At 40.7% G+C, this 20,959-nt stretch overlaps 1 protein-coding gene and 1 long non-coding RNA gene across 2 annotated transcripts in view; one reads left to right on the top strand and one right to left on the bottom strand.

Annotated features, from left to right (window-relative positions):
- LOC138763114 (uncharacterized) overlaps positions 1-20,927 on the bottom strand; it is a 38,561-nt gene extending 17,634 nt beyond the window's left edge. Inside the window, exon 1 of the long non-coding RNA XR_011357322.1 lies at positions 20,872-20,927. This is a non-coding gene — a long non-coding RNA (uncharacterized lncRNA). The remainder of the gene's footprint in view (positions 1-20,871) is intronic.
- map1b (microtubule-associated protein 1B) overlaps positions 1-20,959 on the top strand; it is a 121,230-nt gene that overhangs the window by 94,006 nt on the left and 6,265 nt on the right. The window contains exons 3-6 of the mRNA XM_069936770.1: positions 3,393-3,475; positions 7,972-8,112; positions 9,076-14,974; positions 18,115-18,353. Coding sequence (XP_069792871.1) covers positions 3,393-3,475; positions 7,972-8,112; positions 9,076-14,974; positions 18,115-18,353 — 6,362 coding nt within the window. The remainder of the gene's footprint in view (positions 1-3,392; positions 3,476-7,971; positions 8,113-9,075; positions 14,975-18,114; positions 18,354-20,959) is intronic.

The following is a 20,959-nucleotide window of genomic DNA, read 5'->3' on the forward strand; positions in this document are numbered from 1 at the left end:
TGGTGTGTATAAATATCTAGATAAGAAGGGATTGATCAGCATCGGTTTGTGAAGAGGAAGTCATGTTTGACGAACCTTGTTGAGTTTTTTGAAGAAGTAACAAGAAAGGTGGATGAAGGTAAGGCAGTTGATGTAGTCTATCTGGATTTTTGATAAGGTTCCACATGAAAGGTTAGTAAGGAAGGTTCAGTCACTAGAGATTAATAGAGAAATAGTAAGAAGGGTTCAGAGGAGAGATAGCAGAAGGTCATGGTGGACAACTGTCTGTCAGGATGGAAGCCTGTGACGAGTGGAGTACCTCAAGGATCAGTGCTAGGTCCCCTGTTGTTCATAATTTATATTAATGATTTGGATGATGGGGTGGTTAACTGGTTAAGTAAATACGCAGACGATACGAAAATAGGGAGATAGTGAGGAAGGTTTTCAGGGATTACAGAGGGATTTGGTTTGTCTGGAGAGTTGGGCAGAAAGATGGCAGATGGAATTTAATGTAGAGAAGTGTGATGTGCTTCATTTCAGTAAAAATAATCAAAATAGGACATGTAGTAAAGGGGAGGTTATTGGGGAATGCACAAGAACAAGGAGGTATGGTGCAGCATTCCTTGAAGGTGGATTCCCATGTTGACAGGATGGTTAAGAAGGCCTTCATAAATCATAGCATAGAGTATAGGAGTTGGGAAGTGATGCTGCGACTGTTTAAAGCATTGGTGAGGCCAGGTTTGGAATATTGTGTTCAGTTCTGGTCTCCAAATTATAGGAAGGATATAGATAAGGTGGAGAGGGTGGAGAAAAGATTTACAAGGATGTTGCCTGGCTTAAAATACCTAGAATACAAAGATTGAAGAGGTTAGGACTTTATTCATTGGAACGTAGACGGTTGAAAGGGGATTTGATAAAGGTGTTTAAAATTATAAAGGGAATAGATATACTAGATATAAGTAGACTCTTCCCCCTGAGAGCAGGGGAGGTTGAAACAAGAGGACACAAGTTGAGGGTAAGGGGGCAAAATTTTAGGAGAAACATTAGAGGATCCTTCTTCACTCAGAGATTGGTGGCTGAATGGAATAATCTTCCAGAGGAAATAGTTGAGGCAGAGTCAATTCTTTCATTTAAGAGGAGGCTGTATATATACATGGATAAGAGGAGGTTAGAGGGTTATGGGCGGAGAATAGGTGGGGTGGGGGGGGAGAGCTAGCAGAGTTATTTGAGTGAACCGGCTTGTAGGGACGAGATGGCCTGTTTCCATGCCATAAAAAAGTTATATGGTTTTTTCTTTGCCTAGTCCCACTGACCTACACCCAGCCCATAGCCCTCCATGCCTCTCCCATCCATGTACCTGTCCAAATTCTTCTTAAATGTTAAAATTGAGCCCGCATTCACCACCTCAGGTGGCAGCTCATTCCACACTCACACCACTCTGTGTGTGAAGAAGTTACCCCTTAAGTTCCGCTTAAACATTTCCTCTTTCACTCTTCACCCATGTTCTCTAGTTTGTATCTTACTTCACTCAGTGGAAAAACCCTATCTCCATTTACTCCATCTATCCCCCTCATAATTTTAAATACCTCTGTCAAATCTTTCTTCATTCTTCTAAGCTCCGAGGAATAAAGTCCTATCCTGTTTAACCTTTCCCTGTAACTCAGTTTTTGAAGTCCGGGTAACATCCAAGTAAATCCTTGATCTCTCTGTTTTCATCTCAGATTTTAAGATTTATTGTCAGAGTACATACATGATATCACATACAACCCTGAGATTTCTTTTTCCTGTGGGCGAGGCAGAACTACCACTAATTGGTAGTGCAAAAATAAACTGCACACAGTATAAACATGTAAACAAATAAAACTGTAAACAGATAATGAATGTAAACAAACTGTGCAATACAGAGAGAAGAAAAAGAAAATCAATAAAGTTCTCAAGTAAGAGTCCTTAACTGAGTCTCTGATTGAGTTTGTTGTTGAGGATTCTGACGGTGGAGGGGTAGCAGCTGTTCCTGAACGTGGTGGTGTGAGTCTTGTGACACCTATACCTCTTTCCTGACGGCAGCAGTGAGAACAGAGAGTGTGCTGGGTGCTGAGAGTCTTTGATGATTGCTGCTGCCTTCTGACATCAGTGTTTCCTGTAGATACACTCAATAGTGGGGAAAGTTTTACCTGTGATGTCCTGGTCCACTACATTTTGGAGGGATTTGCTCTCAGCGATATTGGTGTTCCTATACCAGACCCATAATGCAGCCTGTCACCATATCTCTGTAGAAATTTGCCAGAGTTTCTGGTGTCATTACCAAATCTCCGCAATCTCCTGAGGAGGAAGAGGCACTGACGTGTGCAGGAGACAAACTCTCAAATGACATCTTCTACAAACCCACCAACTCCCACAGCTACCTTGACTACAGTGCTTCCAAGTGAAGCAACATTTCACGTGAATCTGCAAGAGTCATCTGGTGCTCCCATTGCGGTCTCCTCTAAATTGGAGAGACTGGGCGCAGACTGGGAGATCACTTTGTTCAGCACCTCAGCTCTGTCTGCCACAATAACGTGGATCGCCCAGTGGCCACAGAGCACTGATGGAGACAATATGGCCAGCTCCAGCTCAACTCCATGTTAGAGCCATACAAAAGATGGTGGATGAGGATGATTTCAAGATCTTTAAGGCTCAGATAGTTGATACTCAATAATCCAGTTATGAAAGATGATCACGAGTTGATGGGAATTTCGAGCTGCAGTTACAACCAGATGAGTCACAATCTTATTAAATGGCAAAACAAGCTAGTCAGGGTTTGTGACCTACTCCTTTTCCTAATACATTTGTATGTAACTGTCTGGATTTATCAAAATTTATCAATTTGTGATTTATCACAAATGCAAGGAAAGAGCCTTGGAAATTATTGTTGGTTTTAATACTGTGAGTTCCTATTAAGTTAATGTGAAGTAGTCTGCAAGAAATGATGGAAATAAACCTATGCAAATCAAAGGTAAAAGGATGACCCTGGTCTCGGGGATGTAGACAAATTCTTGGCTAAAGATAGCAGAGAATGTGAGGAAAAAATGTTATGCCAAGAATTATTAGAATCAGGAATCCATTGCCTTTAGGGCTGATGAAACAGAATCAAGCAATGAATTGGATAGATACTTGAGAGAAAATATTATGCCGAGCTGTGGAGAATGAACTGAGGAGATTCTTATACTATGAGACTGCCCTGACTTACTGGGCTTTTAACCTTTCTATTATTCAGTAAAATATATAGTTAACATCAAGTAAAGGGAATATCATGACTTGCAATGAAAATATTCAATTGAAAGTTCTGTGTTGCACACAGTTGATTTTTTTTTAATGGATAAAAGTGTACTTTGAAATAAAAAGATAAATCATGTACACTTTTTTTTCCTTAATAGGCCAGAAAATCCTTCACCACAGAAGTGATGTTTTGGAAACTGTTGTCCTCATCAACCCTTCAGATGAGGCAGTGAGCACAGAGGTAAGAGAGCAGACATATTATGGGCTAGGAGTGCAAGGGAAAGGGATGACGAAGAGCTTGGAATTGTAATGCAAATTTGCATGTGAAGTAGCATTCTCCTTGCGTGTGTTGTGTACTGAAAACCATCCAAAACCATGCAGGTGATGTTGTAGGGTTAAAGTGAGGATTGACATCTTTTGGTTCAATCTCATCACGGCAGTTTAAGAACATGAATTCAGTTTAAGAAAATGTGCAAATGTGACCATGAAGAAATTAGGAAAACGCAACTGGTTTTCCTGTGTGTTTTAGAAAAGGAGCAGTATCCCTGGATTTCTCAGTATCCTACTCAAAAACTCAGGCTGAAATACCTCAATGTCAAGTCTCCTTGCAACCCTTTCACCAATCTGTAATTTTCCCTTAAAACTGACAACTTCCATGTGAATGAACAACTTAGAAACATAAAAGTTAGAGGAGTATGCTATTAATTTCCTCAAATCAGATATTCTACCTCAGCATCCTTCCCTATCTTGCTCCATATTTCTTAATTTGCTCAAAATTCTGAAATCTATCATCTCTATTTTGAATGAAGTCATTGACTGGATCTCTCGATATACCTATCAAGTATAAAATTTCAAAGGTTCACCTTCCTCTGCATGAAGAAATTTCTCCTCATCTTAGTCCTACATGGCCTAACTGAGACTGACTTTGGTTCTGCATTCTGCAGCTGCAGAAACATTTTCCCACCTGTCAAACTGTGTAAGTAAATAAATAAATAAATAGATCACCCTGATTGCCTGTCATTCTTATAACCTTGAGAGAGAATTGGCCTAGTTGACTCAATCCCTTCCCAGAGGGGCAAATGCTGAATCTTCACCATTAAGACCATTCTTTCCCTCCCTGTCCATTCCACTTTTCTCAAAGGACTGATCCTTTTATAGCTCCTCATCCAACTATTCTCCTACTTACAAAATTTCCCATGTAAGATCATAAGACATTGGAGCAGAAATAGGTTATTCAACCAATTGAGTCTGCACTGCCATTTAATCATGAGTTGATCCATTTTCCCACTCAACCCCACTGTCCGGACTTCTCCCCATAATCTTTGAATAATCTCAACGTCCTGGCTAATCAAGAACCTGTCTTAAATACACCCAATGACTTGGCCTCCACAACTGCCCATGGCAACAGATTTACCACCCTCTGGCTGAAGAAATTCCTCCTCATGTCTATTCTAAGTGGACACCCTTCAATCCTGAAGTTGTGCCCTCCTCTGAATGTTTTCCAACATCAGCACATCCTTTTTCAAATGAGGAGCCCAGAACTACTTAAATGCTCAAAGTGAGGTCCCACCAGTGCCTTATAGAGCTCAACATTCACATCCCTGCTCTTATATTCTCTTCCTATGTAACTGTGGGAGATGCAGAACTACTCCTTTGACATCTTTCCTTCCCACCATTCAGGGACTCAAACAGTCCTTCCACTTGCACTTCTTCCAATTCAGTGCTCACTTTATGAACTACTCTACAATTGCACTGTGACCACTTTGCAGAACACCCATGCTCAGTCAAAAGGGGTGACCTGCACTTTCAAATTCCTTTTGCTTTAATTATCTATGCCAAACCCTACTTTGACCTATCTGTCTGTGGCCTCCTGTTACAAAGTCCGAACACACCTCAGCTTTTATCTGGGAACATTCTGGGCCTTTGGACTTGATAGTGATTTCTATAATTTCAAGTACTTGACTTTGTCTGCAATAGAATGAACCAGGTCTTGCAGCATAGGGAACATTAATGGTTTTTTTCTCCATTTGCACAGTCTGAGCTGCCAGGCATGCTACATAGTTCTTCATTTTGCCAATTTTACATTCTTGTGTCTGTGATCTCACTCTTTAACCACTTCATTCCATGTAGTTTTTTAACCTAAGATCCATATTCTCTTTCTCGATGCCCGCATTAACCCATCAACCAGGTGACTTAATTTAGCTCATCTCCAGAGCCACCATGTCAGAAATACTAACTTTGTCAACCAACAACCCCCTCACCCCATTCTCCCTGTAGCTTGGTATTAACTTGTTTTCTCTCCTTTTCAGTTCTAACAGAAAGTCTTAATTGGAAATATTTCTTTCTGGAGATGCTCTCCGACCTGAATGTTTCCACCATTTTCTAGTTTTAATTCAGATTTCCAACTTCGGAAGTTTAAAAAAAAACATTTACTGTGGCAAATATATCCTTCTTTGGGAAGGGAGATCAAAATTATACCTAACTCCAGGTATGGTTGCATTGAGATTATAAGAGTTACAGGAAGACATCTTCACTCTTGTACTTAAGTCCTCAAATAATGAACAGCCACATATCGTTTGCTTTTCCAATTACCCACTGCACATACATATAAATGTTTTGTGACTTTCGTACTAGGACCCCCAGGTTTTGTTGAACATCAGTGTCACCCAATCTCTTGCCTTTAACACAATTTCTCTATTTTGTGCACCTTAATGAATAGCCTTATATTTTTTCCACTTTATATTCCATCTTTCATACATTTGGCCACTCACTTTGCTCATCTACTATATCCCCTCGCAACCTCTCTAAATCTTCCGCTCTGCCTTCCATGTCACCTAATATTGTGTCATCACCACATTCAGAAATAATTTAATTTTGTCCCCTCAGCCAGATCAATATATCTTGGGCCCAGGTACCAATTCCAATGCTGTCCTACTAGTCATAGCCTCCCAATCTGAGAAGGACTCATTCTTTTCCACTCTGCTCTCTGTCTGACAACTAGTTCTCAATCCATTCCCATTCTCTCATGTTCTCTGACCTTGATCAACATTTGACGCATCTTGCATGTATTCTAAGCATACACTCATCTCTTTCTCTTCCTGACAAAATGGAATAAAAAGCTGCTATCTGAATAATGTTTAGACCTAAGTGGTATTGAATGGAAAGGGAGTGTGTGGAGTGGGAACTGAGAGAATTTGATGATTCTGTTGTATCAAGTGAGAATGCTGAGTGGTGTTGCTGTGTTGGAGTAGAAGAGGTGGGCATATGCTTGGAATATAAGTGAGATGTGCTATGGTGAGTTGATGTGGGGGAGTACAACTGGTTCACATGATGTGAAACCCAAAAGTCTGTAGATGCTGTGATTGTAGTAAAAACACAGAAATGCTGGAGGAACTCAGCTGGTCTCACAGCGTCCATAGGAGGTATGAATGAAAAGCAGACAGGCATCTGTCAAAGTATGGAAAAATGTTGGCAGGCATCTGAACAAAAAGTTAAGAAACAAAAATGTACCTTTTTGTTCAGACACCTGCTGACATTTTTCATTTCCTTGATTGAAGGGCTCAAACCTGAAATGTTGGTTATGTATCTTTATCTTTGCTATATAAAGTACACTGCTGTGTTTCTAAGAAAGAAAAGCCTGAGGAAGGTGGGGCGAGTAGCGAAGGATTGAGAAAAGAAAGGGTAAGGATCAGGGTGAGGGTTTGGTGCCATGAATCAGTTACAGTTCGATTCATGATTGGGAAGGCCCAGGTAAGAACAAACACTGATTATATATTGTAAATAATTATAGAGAATCTGGAACCTAAATACAGATCACATCACAGCATTTTGATTAGCTTTCATTTTTCATTGGATTATGTCTTGCACTGAAAGGTGGTGCTGTGTAATCCAATTTCTACACATGGTTGTTTATCTTCCATGTAGCAATCATTCTAATACTATAGCTTATTTTGTTTCTATATTCCTTCATTTTTTGTTAAGAAGACCTTTTCCTAAATGTTGGCAATTGCCTGCATGAATTACTATTTCTGTTTGTGGATTCAACAGCCTTCTATCTATCCTTATGTCAGTCCTTTTATTAGCATGCCTCCGTCTCCAGTTTTGTTTTAATTACTACTGTAAATAATATACATGCAGCCAGTTTTTTTGTAACATTAATTGTAGGCCATAAAGTACACGGTGTGCAATCCTAACATTAAATGCTAAATTAACCTAAAGATGCCTCAGGCATGAAAGCCAATGGACATTCAAGATTCAGTTGACAATTCTCTAATTTACAACATTTATGGTAAATGTCTCCCCTCTTTAAAAGTTTATTTATCTCCAGCCTATACAAGTTCAGTCTGTCCATTTGATATAGGCACCATTTCTATTGATATTCCTGGTGGCAGAAACTCTTCGAATGGGAATAGCTAAGTCCAGTATAGAATGGTACAGGCTAGAAGAGTCAAGACGTTTATTAGTAGAATGCTAGGTTCTGCATTACCTGTTATTCCATTTATTAATTATTAAAATCAATAACAGTCTGTTGTAATTATAGTAAACCCTTTTCAATTTCAAATCACAAAGACCGTTGCAGTTTCAGAAGATTTGTAACACCATACTTAGAAGGCACTTGTTGCTTAATCCTATATAAAAAGCAACTGGCCTGAAATGCTCCATTCCTGGATGATCATTGTAAATTGTTTCTTGTAGCTATTTGCCCATCATTCTTAAAGCCATGCATCCTTCTCTCAGGTACGCCTCATGATCACTGACGCTGCCCGACACAAGTTACTGGTTCTTACTGGACAGTGCTGTGAAAACAATGGGGAATTGATTCTACAGTCTGGTTCATTCTCATTTCAGAATTTTATTGACATTTTTACTGATCAGGAAGTAAGTAAATGCATGCTTTGTACCGTGATCTGTCCTTTTCTTCCCTACAGCAAAAGCTTGCTGCAAACAAGCTTTGCTTTGAAAGTTGGAGAGATGTTCTCAGTTTGCTTCACGATAAGTTATCTACCATGATGATAAGGGTTTAACCACACCAAAGTTGTTGCTGATAAAGTTTATATTCTGCTGTTAAATGGATCCCAGGTAAACTGGAAGTTTTGTGGATGCTTATGCAAGGTAGAAGTGCCGCACTGTAAAGGAGTAATTCTGGGATACTTATTTAAAAACATTGCTGGGATTTTATAAAACTATCTTCTGTTTCACTGGTCCATCTTTATAAACTCACGCACCTCTTCATTTTCGACAAAAATATGACATTTCAGGCTGCAACAAAGTTAAATCTCCTTTATCGCCCAAATTTCCTGATGTCTCATTAGTAGAAGTTGTCAAGGAATTAGCCTATACATATAACTGCATGTAAAAATATTCAGCATGGTTCTTGCATATTTGTCATTGAATGCAGGCAAACCCGAGAAAATTTGGAATTTTATCTTGTGATCATTAGCTATCTCTGCAACTAAATTGGGATTAACATTCAAAATACAGTAATACCCCTGGTATCCGGCACCTATGGGATTAATAGATGCTGGAGAGATGAGTTTTGTGGTTGCTTGAGACTGGGTGTTACATAAATGGAGAACTAATGATGAGATGCGCCAATTTTTTACCCATTTTCCGCGTTTTTTTTTTTGCCAGTTGCTTGACTTTGCTGGTTGCTTGAATTCTGGATATCAGGAATTTTACTATGTATACATATATTTTGGTAATGGAAGGAGGAATATTTCAATTATTTCCTAACATGAGTATTCTTATAATTAAGATTCATTAGACAGGAAATGGCTCTGATACTAAAAAGACATTGGTTTTAATTGGTCTTTCACTAATTCTTATCTTTTATTCTGTTAGATTGGAGAACTATTAAGCACCACACACCCAGCCAATAAAGCCAACCTCACATTATTCTGCCCTGAGGAAGGGGATTGGAAAAATACAAATCTGGAAAAACACAACCTGCAGGACTTTATCAATATAAAACTAAATTCAGTGTCCATTCTACCTGAAATGGAAGGACTTTCAGAATTTACAGAATACCTGTCAGAGTCTGTTGAAGTTCCGTCATCCTTTGACGTACTGGAGCCGCCGGCATCTGGTGGCTTCCTGAAACTGTCGAAACCTTGCTGCTACATTTTCCCTGGTGGGAGAGGGGACTCGGCTTTGTTTGCTGTGAATGGGTTCAACATGCTTATAAATGGTGGATCAGATCGTAGGTCATGCTTCTGGAAACTGGTGCGGCACTTGGACAGAGTTGACTCGATTCTACTCACCCACAATGGAGCAGACAATCTCCCTGGAGTCAACAGTTTGCTGCAGCGGAAAATAGCAGAGCTGGAAGAGGAACAATCGCAAGGATCCACTACTAATAGTGACTGGATGAAGAATCTTATCTCACCTGAGCTGGGGGTTGTCTTTCTTAATGTTCCAGAAAATGTGACAAACCTGCAGCCTAATTTTAGGGTCAGGAGAAATACTGAAGAAACTTGCCTTACACTCCAATACTTAAACAAATTGTGTATAAAGCCTGAACCCCTGTTTAGAACTGTAGGAAATGCCATCGATCCAGTAATACTGTTCCAGAAAATGGGCGTGGGGCGTCTTGAGATGTATATTTTAAATCCAGTGAAAGGGAGCAAGGAGTTGCAATTCTTCATGCAACATTGGTCCAGCAACAACAAAGCTAAAACTGGACTTGTTTTGCCAAATGGCAAAGATGCAGAAATTTCATTTCCGTACTTAACTTCAATATCCTCTTTGATTGTATGGCATCCAGCCAATCCATCTGAGAAAATCGTCCGCGCACTCTTTCCAGGAAATGCTCCGCAGTACAATATTTTGGATGGATTAGAAAAACTCAAACATTTAGACTTCTTGAAACACCCTGTGGTCACTCAAAAAGAACTAATAGCTGGCTTGGCTGCCCCAACAGTTAAACAAGCCAAGTTGAAGCAATGGAGTGACAGCAAGGAGAGTCTGAAATCTAATTCTAGGCCATCTGTTGGAAAAGGAGTTAAGAAGGATGTCAAGGAAGAAACATCCGAGCTGACAAAGCCTACTACAGTCAGTCACCAAGAGGCTGTTAATGAGAAGCCTCAGAAGGTCGAGAAGAAGGAAAAACCAGTGGTTAAGAAGGAAAGACCCAAAACAGAATTGCAATCGAAGCCCGAGGAGAAAGACGCAAAAGCTAAAGCAGAGCCAGCAAAGCAGGAGCTCGAAGAAAAAACGCAGAAAGATGAGAAACTAAAGTCCGAGAGCAAACCAAAGCCTTTGAAGGAAAAAGTTGTGAAAAAGGAGGTTAAGGCTAAGAAGCCAGAAGAGAAGAAAAAAGAGGAAAAGGAAGTGAAAAAAGAGAGTGCAAAGCCAGATGCAAAAGAGGAAAAACCTGTCATCAAAAAGGAAAAGGTGAAAAAAGAGGAGAAACCCAAAAAAGAAGAAATAAAGAAGGATGTAAAGAAAGATGTTAAAAAAGAAGTGAAGAAGAAAGAAACACCAGTGAAAGAAGTCAAGAAAGAAGAAAAGAAAGAAGTAAAAAAGAATGACAAAGATGTCAAGAAAGACCTAAAAAAGCCCACAAAGGAAGTCAAGAAAACTGTGCCTGTAACTGAGGCCAAAAAGTTACCAATTAAGCCAAAAGTGGAAAAGAAAAATGAGACCTTAAAGAAAGAGGATGCTAGTCCAAGCAAACTGAAAGGAAAACCTAAACTAGGCAAGAAAGAAACCAAGGTCGAACCTGCTACTGTGGTTGGAGCAGCGGCTGCAGCAGCTGTAGCCGCTGTTGCGACGGCTGAACTTGAGGTTGAACGATCACTAATGTCTTCACCAGAAGATCTAACTAAGGACTTTGAAGAACTTAATGAGGAAGAGAAGGGAGACACCAGCATACCTCCTGCACCCATAGAGAATTTGGTGCAGAATGAAGTGCAAGTGGAAAAGATAGGCCTTACAATTCATGGAGATGCTTTAGAGGTAGATGAATCTCCCGATGAAGGAATAACAACCACAGAGGCAGAAGGTGAATTTGAACAGTCTCCTCAAGAGTATATCGAGACAGAAAACAAGGAAACATTGGAACGATTTGAAGATGAAGGTGCAGCTTTTGAAGAATCTTCTGAACCTGGAGACTATGAAGAGAAGGCAGAGACTGAAGATGTTGAGGAGCTAGCAGGAACATTGGATAAGATGCTTCCCACCAAAAGTGAGGTGGAGCATGTTGTCATTGAGGGCAAAGTTGAGGCTGAGGGCCTTGAAGCTGAAGAACCAGCTGATCTTGAAGAAATGGTAGAAAAAGAAGAAATGGAAGAATCAGAAGTAGGAGATGATCATAGAGAACAGGAGGACATTCAAATGGAACTGGCTGATATTAATGAAAGCGATAGAGTTGACACCAAAGATGCTGAAATGTATGAAGAGAAAGAGAGACATGAGGTTAATGGCACTGAGGTGAATAAAGTTCCATCTCCTAGTGCAAAACTGGATAAACTCTCTGCACATTATTCTCCAATCATTGATCAAACATTTTCGATTCGTAATGAGACCATACCTACTGATTTTGAAAGTGAAGCAACAGCCTCTGATGAAGAAGCCCATGAGGAGCCTCCTGAAGAATTTACAGCTACATCTGGCTTTACTCAGTCTACCATTGAAATTTCGAGTGAGCCCACCCCAATAGATGGAATGTCCACACCCAGAGACATCATGAGTGATGAGACCAACAATGAAGTAACCGAGTCTCCAACTCAAGAGTTTGTAAGTGTAACAAAGTTAGAAACGACTGTTATTTCTCAGAGTCATGAGGGAGCTAAACTTTCTCCTGTTCCTGACACCTACAATGGATTCTCGTTAGAAATTTCAAAAACTGACGTGACACAAGGCGATGATTATCCAGCTTCTGCCTCAACAATATCTCCTTCATCTTCCCTTGAAGAAGACAAGTACTTCAAACATCCACCAGTTGGCATCTGCACTCCTAAATCTGATGAATATGAGAAGCAGGAGGTTGAAAAGCAAGAAAGCCAAATGAAAGACTTTGAAGCTAAATCAAGCCCTGCAAGAAGTCCAGCTGAATCCTCACCAAGGTCTAGGACCCCATTAAGTGATCATAATGTTGATTTTGATATGACTCCATCAGAAATCAAGACATCCACTGATCTTCCTGCATTGGGACATGAAGTTCCAAGTGATCATTGCGCAAGTCCTGAGGAGAAAACCCTGGAGATGGCATCGCCAGTACAGTCGGGAACTCCGAGTGCTGGGCATACACCATTTTATCAGTCTCCAATCGACGAGAAGGTCAGTAAAGTTCCAGCTGAAGGAACAGGAAAGCTCCCAACGCCAATTATTATTGAGACCGATGATGGAAAAGTGGATGAGACCAGTCCAAGGTATAGTCCTATGGATGAGCCTGTACCCGACTCAGAATCACCTGTTGAGAAAGTCTTGTCCCCACTACGTAGCCCACCAATGTTAGGTTCCAGTTCCCCCATTGACAGCTCTCCAAATGATGGAGAGGAGTTCCCAGTACAGTTTCTAGAAGGTGCAATGGAACTCACGAGCGACAAGCTTAAACTCCTTTCTTCACCCCGACTTTATCCATTTAATGATTTCTCATCCAGTCATGTTGCCCCTGAAAAAGAAGAAGCAGCTGATTTTGAATTGTTGACTCCCAAAGATACTTTCAGCCAGGAACGGAAAGTGGAAGCAAGCACTGTTGGTTCTTTTGCATCACTTGGTCCCTTTGAAGCACATAAAGCAGCAGGTGAGCTCTCCCCAACTTTGGTTGAACTCAGCCAGATTGGTTCTCTTAAAGAGGACAGCAAAATGTCAATCTCTGAAGGAACCACATCAGACAAATCAGCCACACCTGTTGATGAGGTGGTGGCTGAAGATACCTACTCCCACATAGAAGGGGTTGCTTCAGCTTCAACAGCATCCCTGGCCACAAGTTCTTTCCCAGAACCCACAGCAGATGACGTTTCCCCCTCATTGCACGCAGAGGTGGGGTCTCCTCATTCAACCGAAGTTGATGAATCCCTTTCGGTATCTGTTGTGCAAACGCCTACTGCATTCCAAGAAGCAGAGGTTTCACCTTCTAAAGAGGATTGCCCAAGACCCATGTCAATCTCTCCTCCAGATGTCTCTCCAAAAACGGCAAAATCCAGAACACCTGTACAAGAAGTCAGATCACCTGAACATTCGACAATGTCTGTTGAATTCAGTCAAGAATCTCCCGAACAGTCTTTAGCTTTGGACTTCAGCAAGCATTCTCCCGAGCAACCTTCATTTAACGCCAGCTACCAGCACATATCTGAGAATGGGCCGACAGAAGTAGACTATAGCCCATCGGACATGCACGAGACTGGATTTATGCAACACACTTTGCCTGTGCTTGACAAACCACCCTACAGTCAAGATAAAGATTATTTACAGTTTGGTTCAACCCCACCAACAGACGTTTCTCCAACGACTTCCTCAGCTCGGACTCCACAAACCAGTTCTCCACTTCAGGAGGAATATGGTGTTTGTACACCAGTCTCGTCTGCCATTCCATCTGAGAAACCAATTATTACTGGAGAGGCATTACTCTCAGAGAGGCTACCAGCTGCCTGTTCACCACCAACAACTTCTCTGCTGCAAGAGAAGGAAGATTTACAGATGTTTGATGTTTCACAGCCCATATCACTTGCAAAGGATATTTCTCCTCTTCATAGTTCTGATTCATCAGCTTCAGGTGTACTTTTGGATAAATCTCCAGTGGAATCATCAATATTTTCTCCTTCAGAGCAAGTGTCTGCTGTATTTGCAACACATTCATACCAAGAGCCTTCTCTCTCACAAAGCAAAATTCCAGTAATGCAGACAGACATTGAAGAAATGGAGATGTTTGTTAGCAAACAAGATAAAGTCAAAGAAATTTGTGAGGTGGAAGATGGACCTTTTGCATCCAGAACAGAGGTTCAACACAGTGCTGATAAATGTTTTAGAACTCCTACTTCATTCAAACTCAATATGGCTGATCTTTCCCCTTCGTTTATCAACCCAAGCCCCTTAGAATATTTTGAACAAGAAGGTGCTCTTGAAGATTTTGAAAAACCATTGACCCAAGGTGGAGGTGCTCAGCCTCCTTCTGGTGGAAAACAGCAAACACGTCAATGCGATGACACACCTGGCACATCAATCAGTGAATCAGCTCCATCACAGACTGACTCAGATTTCCCTCCTGGCACAGAAGAATGCCCCTCCATCACTGCAGATGCTGCCTTAGACTCCGAAGATGAGTCCGAAACCCTTCCTACAGACAGAACACTTGTACACAGACAGATGGATCCACCACCTGCCCCCTTGAAGGACCCCAGTCCTCCTCCTCCACACCCAGATGTTTGCATGGTAGATCCTGAAGCTCTACCTACTGAACAGACCATAGGAAAGGCAGATAAACCTTTGAAGAAGGATGTTAAAGAGAGAACAAAAACCAAAAAACAGGTCACGAAGACAAAGTCTTCCTCTCCTTCTAGAAAATCTGACAGCAAACCAAAGCATCCCAGTGCCCCTTCCAGAACAAATGCGCTCGCATCAACTAAGGAATCATCTGATAAAACTGCTAAAACAGTTTCTCCTAAAAAGGATTCAGTGGAGAAGGGGCCCAAAGCTAGCACCAATCCAGAAGTAAAAGCTGCTCGAGGTGAAGACAAGGAAGCAAAGAATGCTACTAATACCACAAACTTAAAATCTGCACACACCACTAAAAATCCAGGTAACAACTTTCAACCCGTTACATTGACAAATGGTTTTAGGTCGAGGATGCTTCACTATTCTAAATATCAACAATAGAAACTCTTCCAAAATTTAGTCCTTGTAATTCATTTTGCATTCACTTAATCTCTATAACCTTGGCCATTTCTTTATCGCTGTAGACTTAACTCATTTCTCAGTGGCTTCTGTCATCATGTACTGAAGTTACAGCAGAGAGTTTTCCACTACTTATGACTTTAAATGATATTTGTTACATGGCAGTAAGAATGCAGCAAATAATGGAATGCTAGTTAACAACTTTCCTTGATCTTTTTGGTGTATTTTTGCTATTCCACAAATAATTAAGCTAATGTTCCCTCTTATTGTAAAAAGATAAAAATCTCATTTTTGTATCTCTGTTCAACATGGCTGAAATTTTGAATAGGGACCCATAACTTGGGTGAATGACAAAAAAATGGCTAATCAAACATTTATAATAGGTCTTTAACCATTCTCAGAAAACAGTATAAGTAAGGAATAGTCTCTTAATCTTGCCTTGGAACTTTTTTTGCTATGTTATTTAAAATTTTTATCCATACATGTATTAATAGCAAAATACAATAGTCAAAGATTAGTGTCGGTTCCATTATACATGATGGTATCAACCCCCCCCCCCCAATCCAATCCTAACCCCCAGCAAAAAATCCTCAAGAAAAGAAAGAAGTAATAAGAAAAAAATCAAGAAAATAAATAAAAGAGAAAGTAGAGAAAAAAAGCCAAACCTAATTGCCAAGAAGACTCCACTTGGTTTTAACCATTAACATTTTTTAATTCTTCCAAAGAGATTAGTGAGGTTCAAAGTTTAGGAAAAATGTCTCTAAAAGACTAGGAGGGTGGGGATTTGTTCCGGCATGGACTAGTAGGGCCAAACTGGCCTGTTCTGTGCTGTAAATGGTTATATGGTTATAATTCCCACAATTTGTAAATACGGACGCCTTGGAATCTTTGAGAAGAATATTTTTTGTGGGAATTTGTGAAGCTCTTTTAACTGATGGGGCCCTTGAGAAAATGACAGTGTACTGTATTTGATGGCATATAAGACCCCCCTTTTTCCAAAAAAATCAGCCCCAAACGACCCCCCACCCCAGTCTTGTATGCAAAGGTGACATTTTGGTGCCGCCATTTTGGGCACCAAAAGACAGACATAGTGGAGGCTTTCATCCATGTGACGGTGACAGGAGGAAAGTGATCAACCTACTGGCCCAGCTTCAAGAAACCCGCGTAGGTGCTGCGGCTGTCCAGGAAGTGGGCCCACAACTTCACTGACCACCTTTCCTCAGGTGGCCTGTGCTTTCCAGAGCCGCAGCCGCCACTCACTTCCCCTGGTGAGAAGGCCGACCACAGCCTGAGAAAGCATTGCAGAAAAGACGATTATTGGAATATTAGACAGATATTAAAATCATGACAGAGAATTAATATTTTAATTAATAAGTAATGAAATGCCAATAATATTTATAATCATCATAATTAGTATTCTATAGGTTTCATCGATTCTAGGATCACAGAAGAAGGTCATTTTGTCTGTCATTTTTGTGTCACCTCTTTGAAAGAATGATTAAATCAATCCAGTTTCCTTTTACTGTTCCTAAAAGCCCTGCAGAATTTTCAAGTACTACTCATACTTCCAAATCTTCTTTTGAGAATTGCTACTAATCTTCTTCAGCATCAGTTTGAGCATTCAAGATTGTAACAACTAAAGAATACACAAACGAAGGCTGTATTCCCTGCAACTTGAAAGCTAAAGGCTGATTTGATTGCAGTGTCCTAGAGCTGATGGGCACAATGTAATAAAACTTCCAGTCTTTCCAGGAAAGATACTAAATACTTCAAACACAAAGGATGATAGTTTAGAATTTGATGCAGGATCTGTCATTAATTATAAATCTGAGACAGTTAAATTTTTGATAGCCAATGAGGATTTTCATTGAGGATTATGGAGTTATCTGCACCGCTTCTTGACAACTTAATTTATTTTTACCTGTAGGATTCCCTTTTCATTGTGTGATTGAAATTGAATCATCTGGGCACTTTCCTAATTCAATGTGAGATCCAAAGTTAGTTTTGAAATACATAATGTAAATTATAAAAAAATCTAACAGAAAATCCCAGGAACAATTTCTGAGAAGAAATCATTTTCTATTTCAGTTATCGAACTTTAGTCCGCACCTGAAATATTGGGATAAAGTTTGCTGAAAAAAATAGCAGTGCACCATTAATAGTATTCAGATTGGGAAGAAAGTGTTCGCAAACACTTCAATCGAAAAAGCCTTTTTTGCTTTCAAGGTGCAGGAAATACAGCCTTAGTTTGTTTAATCTTTTGTTGTTACAATCTCAAATGCTCTGATGCTGAAGAAGGTTTAAGAGTAATTCTTAAAAGGAGAATTAGTAAGTATTTGTAATAGTTGAAAAATTTGCAGGCAACAGGGATGGAAAAAGGAAGTGTAAAGTCACACTGCACAGAAACAAGGCTTTACTGGTTATCAGATAAATAGCTGTCTATAAAATCCCTTTCTCCAACACATAGCACAACATCATGTGTGCTCTGTGTTGGAGAGAAGCTCATCTAAATAAATGGCGTGAGAGTGTCTGCCTTCATCATCCTCTCAGGCAGTGCTCTTCAAATTTAAAAAAACCCTTTGGATGAAACAATTCTTCAAATCCCCTCGAGATCGTCTCCCTTTGACCTTAAACCTGTGTCCCCTTATTTTAAACGTCACTGCTATGGGGAAAGGTTTCTTGCTATTTGCCCCATCTATGCCCTTCAGGAATTTTATATTGTTATCAGCATTGTTTTCAAGGATGAACTCCTGTGCAGAGGCTGGTAGAACAGTTTGGGCATCAAAAATATTGTCAGGTTGCTAACCTTTGCAAAACTAAACATGATTTATACCTTCGGGGGCAGAAAGAGGAAATTGGGGAACAAGGATTTGATTTAATTATTTTTGCTCAACTTTTGTCCACCTGCCTCCAACACCTGAGTCTGCCCATAGCTTGTTCCCTGCTGGATACAGTAGATAAAAGGGAAGTGGGAGCACGTGCTCTCAAAGAGAACTGATTGTTGCAACGTCATTACAGTGAACCATTGAAACCTTTCTGTTGAAGGTTCCAGCAGCAATAAGGCAGCAAACGTGCCGTCAGTGCCTCCTGGGCCTCCTGTTTACCTTGACCTGGTGTACATTCCAAATCACTGCAGTGCCAAGACAGTGGATGCTGAATTTTTCAAACGGGTGAGATCTTCCTACTATGTAGTGAGTGGAAACGACCCAGCAGCTGATGAACCAAGCAGAGCTGTACTGGATGCTCTCCTGGAGGGAAAGTCTCAGTGGGGCAGTAACATGCAGGTAAGGTTACCACATCCTTCTTTCAAAATAGATAGAATTTTTGCCATTTTCAGAATCCCTTAAAGTTGTATACTGAAAGATGCATCACACCCCAGACACACTCTCTTCTCCCTCTCACTGAGAAGGATGGACTGTGTAAGTGTGCACCAACAGGCTTAAAGATTGTTTCTTCTCTGTATCTTCAGGCTCCTGAATGAACCCCCTAACACCACCTTCACTTTATGCTACCCTCTGTGAATCGTGCTCTTTACGGCTGTATGATATAAAAATGTATATTTAGACATAGAGCACGATAACCCGTCCTTCTGGCCCACAAGCCCATGCCACCCAGTTACACCCAATGGTGGGAGGAAACTGGAGCATCTGGGGAAAACCCACACAGACACGGGGGGAATGTACAAACTCCTTACAGACTGCGTGGGATTTGAGCCCTGGTCCCAGTCGCTGTAATAGCATTGCAGTATCCTCTAGGCTAACCATGCCGCAAATGTAACCATATTAGAGATAACTTGCTAGTCTGTAGAAGACCCCTTCCAAATTTAATAAATATATGGCCATAAGTAATGTTAAAATTAATACTTACAGTGCTATTTCACACATGGCACAGCATAGGACAGGCATCTACTCAACCATTGTTGTGTTTTGCCCATAATTGTCTAATCCTATTATCAACGCACTCATCTAAATGTCTTTATAATAAAAAATTGTAATTTCAATACCTCTACCACTTCCACCATCTTCATTGTAGAAAAGTTTCCCCCATGGACCTTTTAAAATCTTTCTGCTCTCATTTTAAATCTATGCCCTCTAACCTGGGAAAAAAAGATAGTGACTATTTACCATATCTGTTCTCATAATTTTATAAAGGTAAGATGGTGGTTTTATGGAACAAACTGCCAGAGGAAGCGGTAGAGGCATTGCGATTACAATGTTTAAGAGACATTTCAACATGTGCATTGATAAGAAGGTTCAGAAAGTTATGGGTCAAACACAACTCTAGCTGACAACTTCTCAGTATTGATGAGTGGGGCCAAAGGACCTGTTCGTGTCTCCCTTCAGTCTCCTACACTCTAAAGGAAAAAGTCTCAGCTTCTCCTGGTAATTCAGGCCCTCCAGTCCTGGTAACATCCTTGTGAATCTATTCCAGTTTAATGACATGAACTTGTGATCAGTGAGCTGTCTGCCTACCTGAAATAAGGCATTTAGCTACTTTCCTATGCAGCTTGGAATGCTATACCATGTGTTGGATGCAATGCTTCAGTTGTGGAGTTGTCTTATGTACATGATGGAGCATTGAACAGATGAAACCACCCGAAATTGATTGGAAGTATTGGAGTAGTCTTCCTGATGAAAGGTTTGAGGCCAAAAGGCTTGATTCATCTAGAATGCAGTCCTTAAAGGGATCTGGGCAGACTTCTTAAAAATATGCACACATCTTTACAAAGTTATGTAGCAGAGGATGATGACTGCACAAGTCAGTGAGGCTGCAATACATGGTCAATAAATGTCGGGTGGAAGAGAAAGATTTTTGAGGTAAGCTACAACAGATCAAATCAGTTGCCGTCATAGTAAAAATTACTACTTGCAGCACATTCCAAGATTATTTATCTCATGAGGACAGAAAACCAAATAAAATATTTTTTCCCATTTTTTTATGTTATAGGACAAGGCTGACAGGTTGAGCTGATCAAGGGGGTTATGAGATTGATGGTTGTTGGAACCTGTTGTGTCTTTTATCTACTGTTTGGAGTGAACCAAACACACTGGGGAAACTACATAATGCCATCAATAGGCAATTGTGAGCAGGAGGCTGGGGGTCTGGAGGATACTGGTGAATTGACTGGGAGGGTAGGTATTAGAGGGGTTCACTGCACGACCATAGCCCACAATGGGATAGGAAGAGGACACATTTAGATGGCATTGAGCAAGTAACTGAAAATTTTCCAGTGGCTCTTCAGGGCTGGAGAGTGCTTGGGATGGGACAAAAAAAGGGTACATGGTGTCAAAGAGCATTGGGGTGGGGGAGCAGGAAGGACATTGGTGCAAAAAGAATGGTGGAAGGACTTGGCAGAAAAGAGAGAAAGCAGGAGGGGGGGGTGTGAGTGGAAAGGAGGGCAAGAGGGATGGTGAGGGAATTAGGTGTGGAATGAGAGTTTGAGAGAGGAGGTAACAGGGTGGGAGTTACTGGAAGGGGGATTTCAGGTGGGAGTAGATGTAGTATAATAGAAGATTTGATAGAGAGTGGGTGGAGTTTTGACCAGAATGTGATGATAGTCATGTGTCTGGTCTCAGGAATGGGCATGATCCATTAATGTCCATGCTGCATAGCATGGCCACTGATACCTTGGACCTCCTTGGCACTGGACCAGGATCTTACTCTGTCATACCTGCATAATGACTGATGTACAACAGCCAACCCCAGATAATGGAAGTCACATATGAGCATCTGACCCTCCTCATCCATGTGGGGCCCAATAGCTACTCCAGCATCAACAGAATTGAAATGAATGCAAGTTACCTTCAAACCCAAGGGACTGCCTAAGAAGCCTTTTGCTCTATGGTGATTTCTGTTCTATTATGGAATGTCTGTCTGTTGCAAGCTATTG

The sequence above is a fragment of the Narcine bancroftii genome, chromosome 1 (genome assembly GCF_036971445.1).
Source record: "Narcine bancroftii isolate sNarBan1 chromosome 1, sNarBan1.hap1, whole genome shotgun sequence".
Taxonomy (NCBI): domain Eukaryota; kingdom Metazoa; phylum Chordata; class Chondrichthyes; order Torpediniformes; family Narcinidae; genus Narcine; species Narcine bancroftii.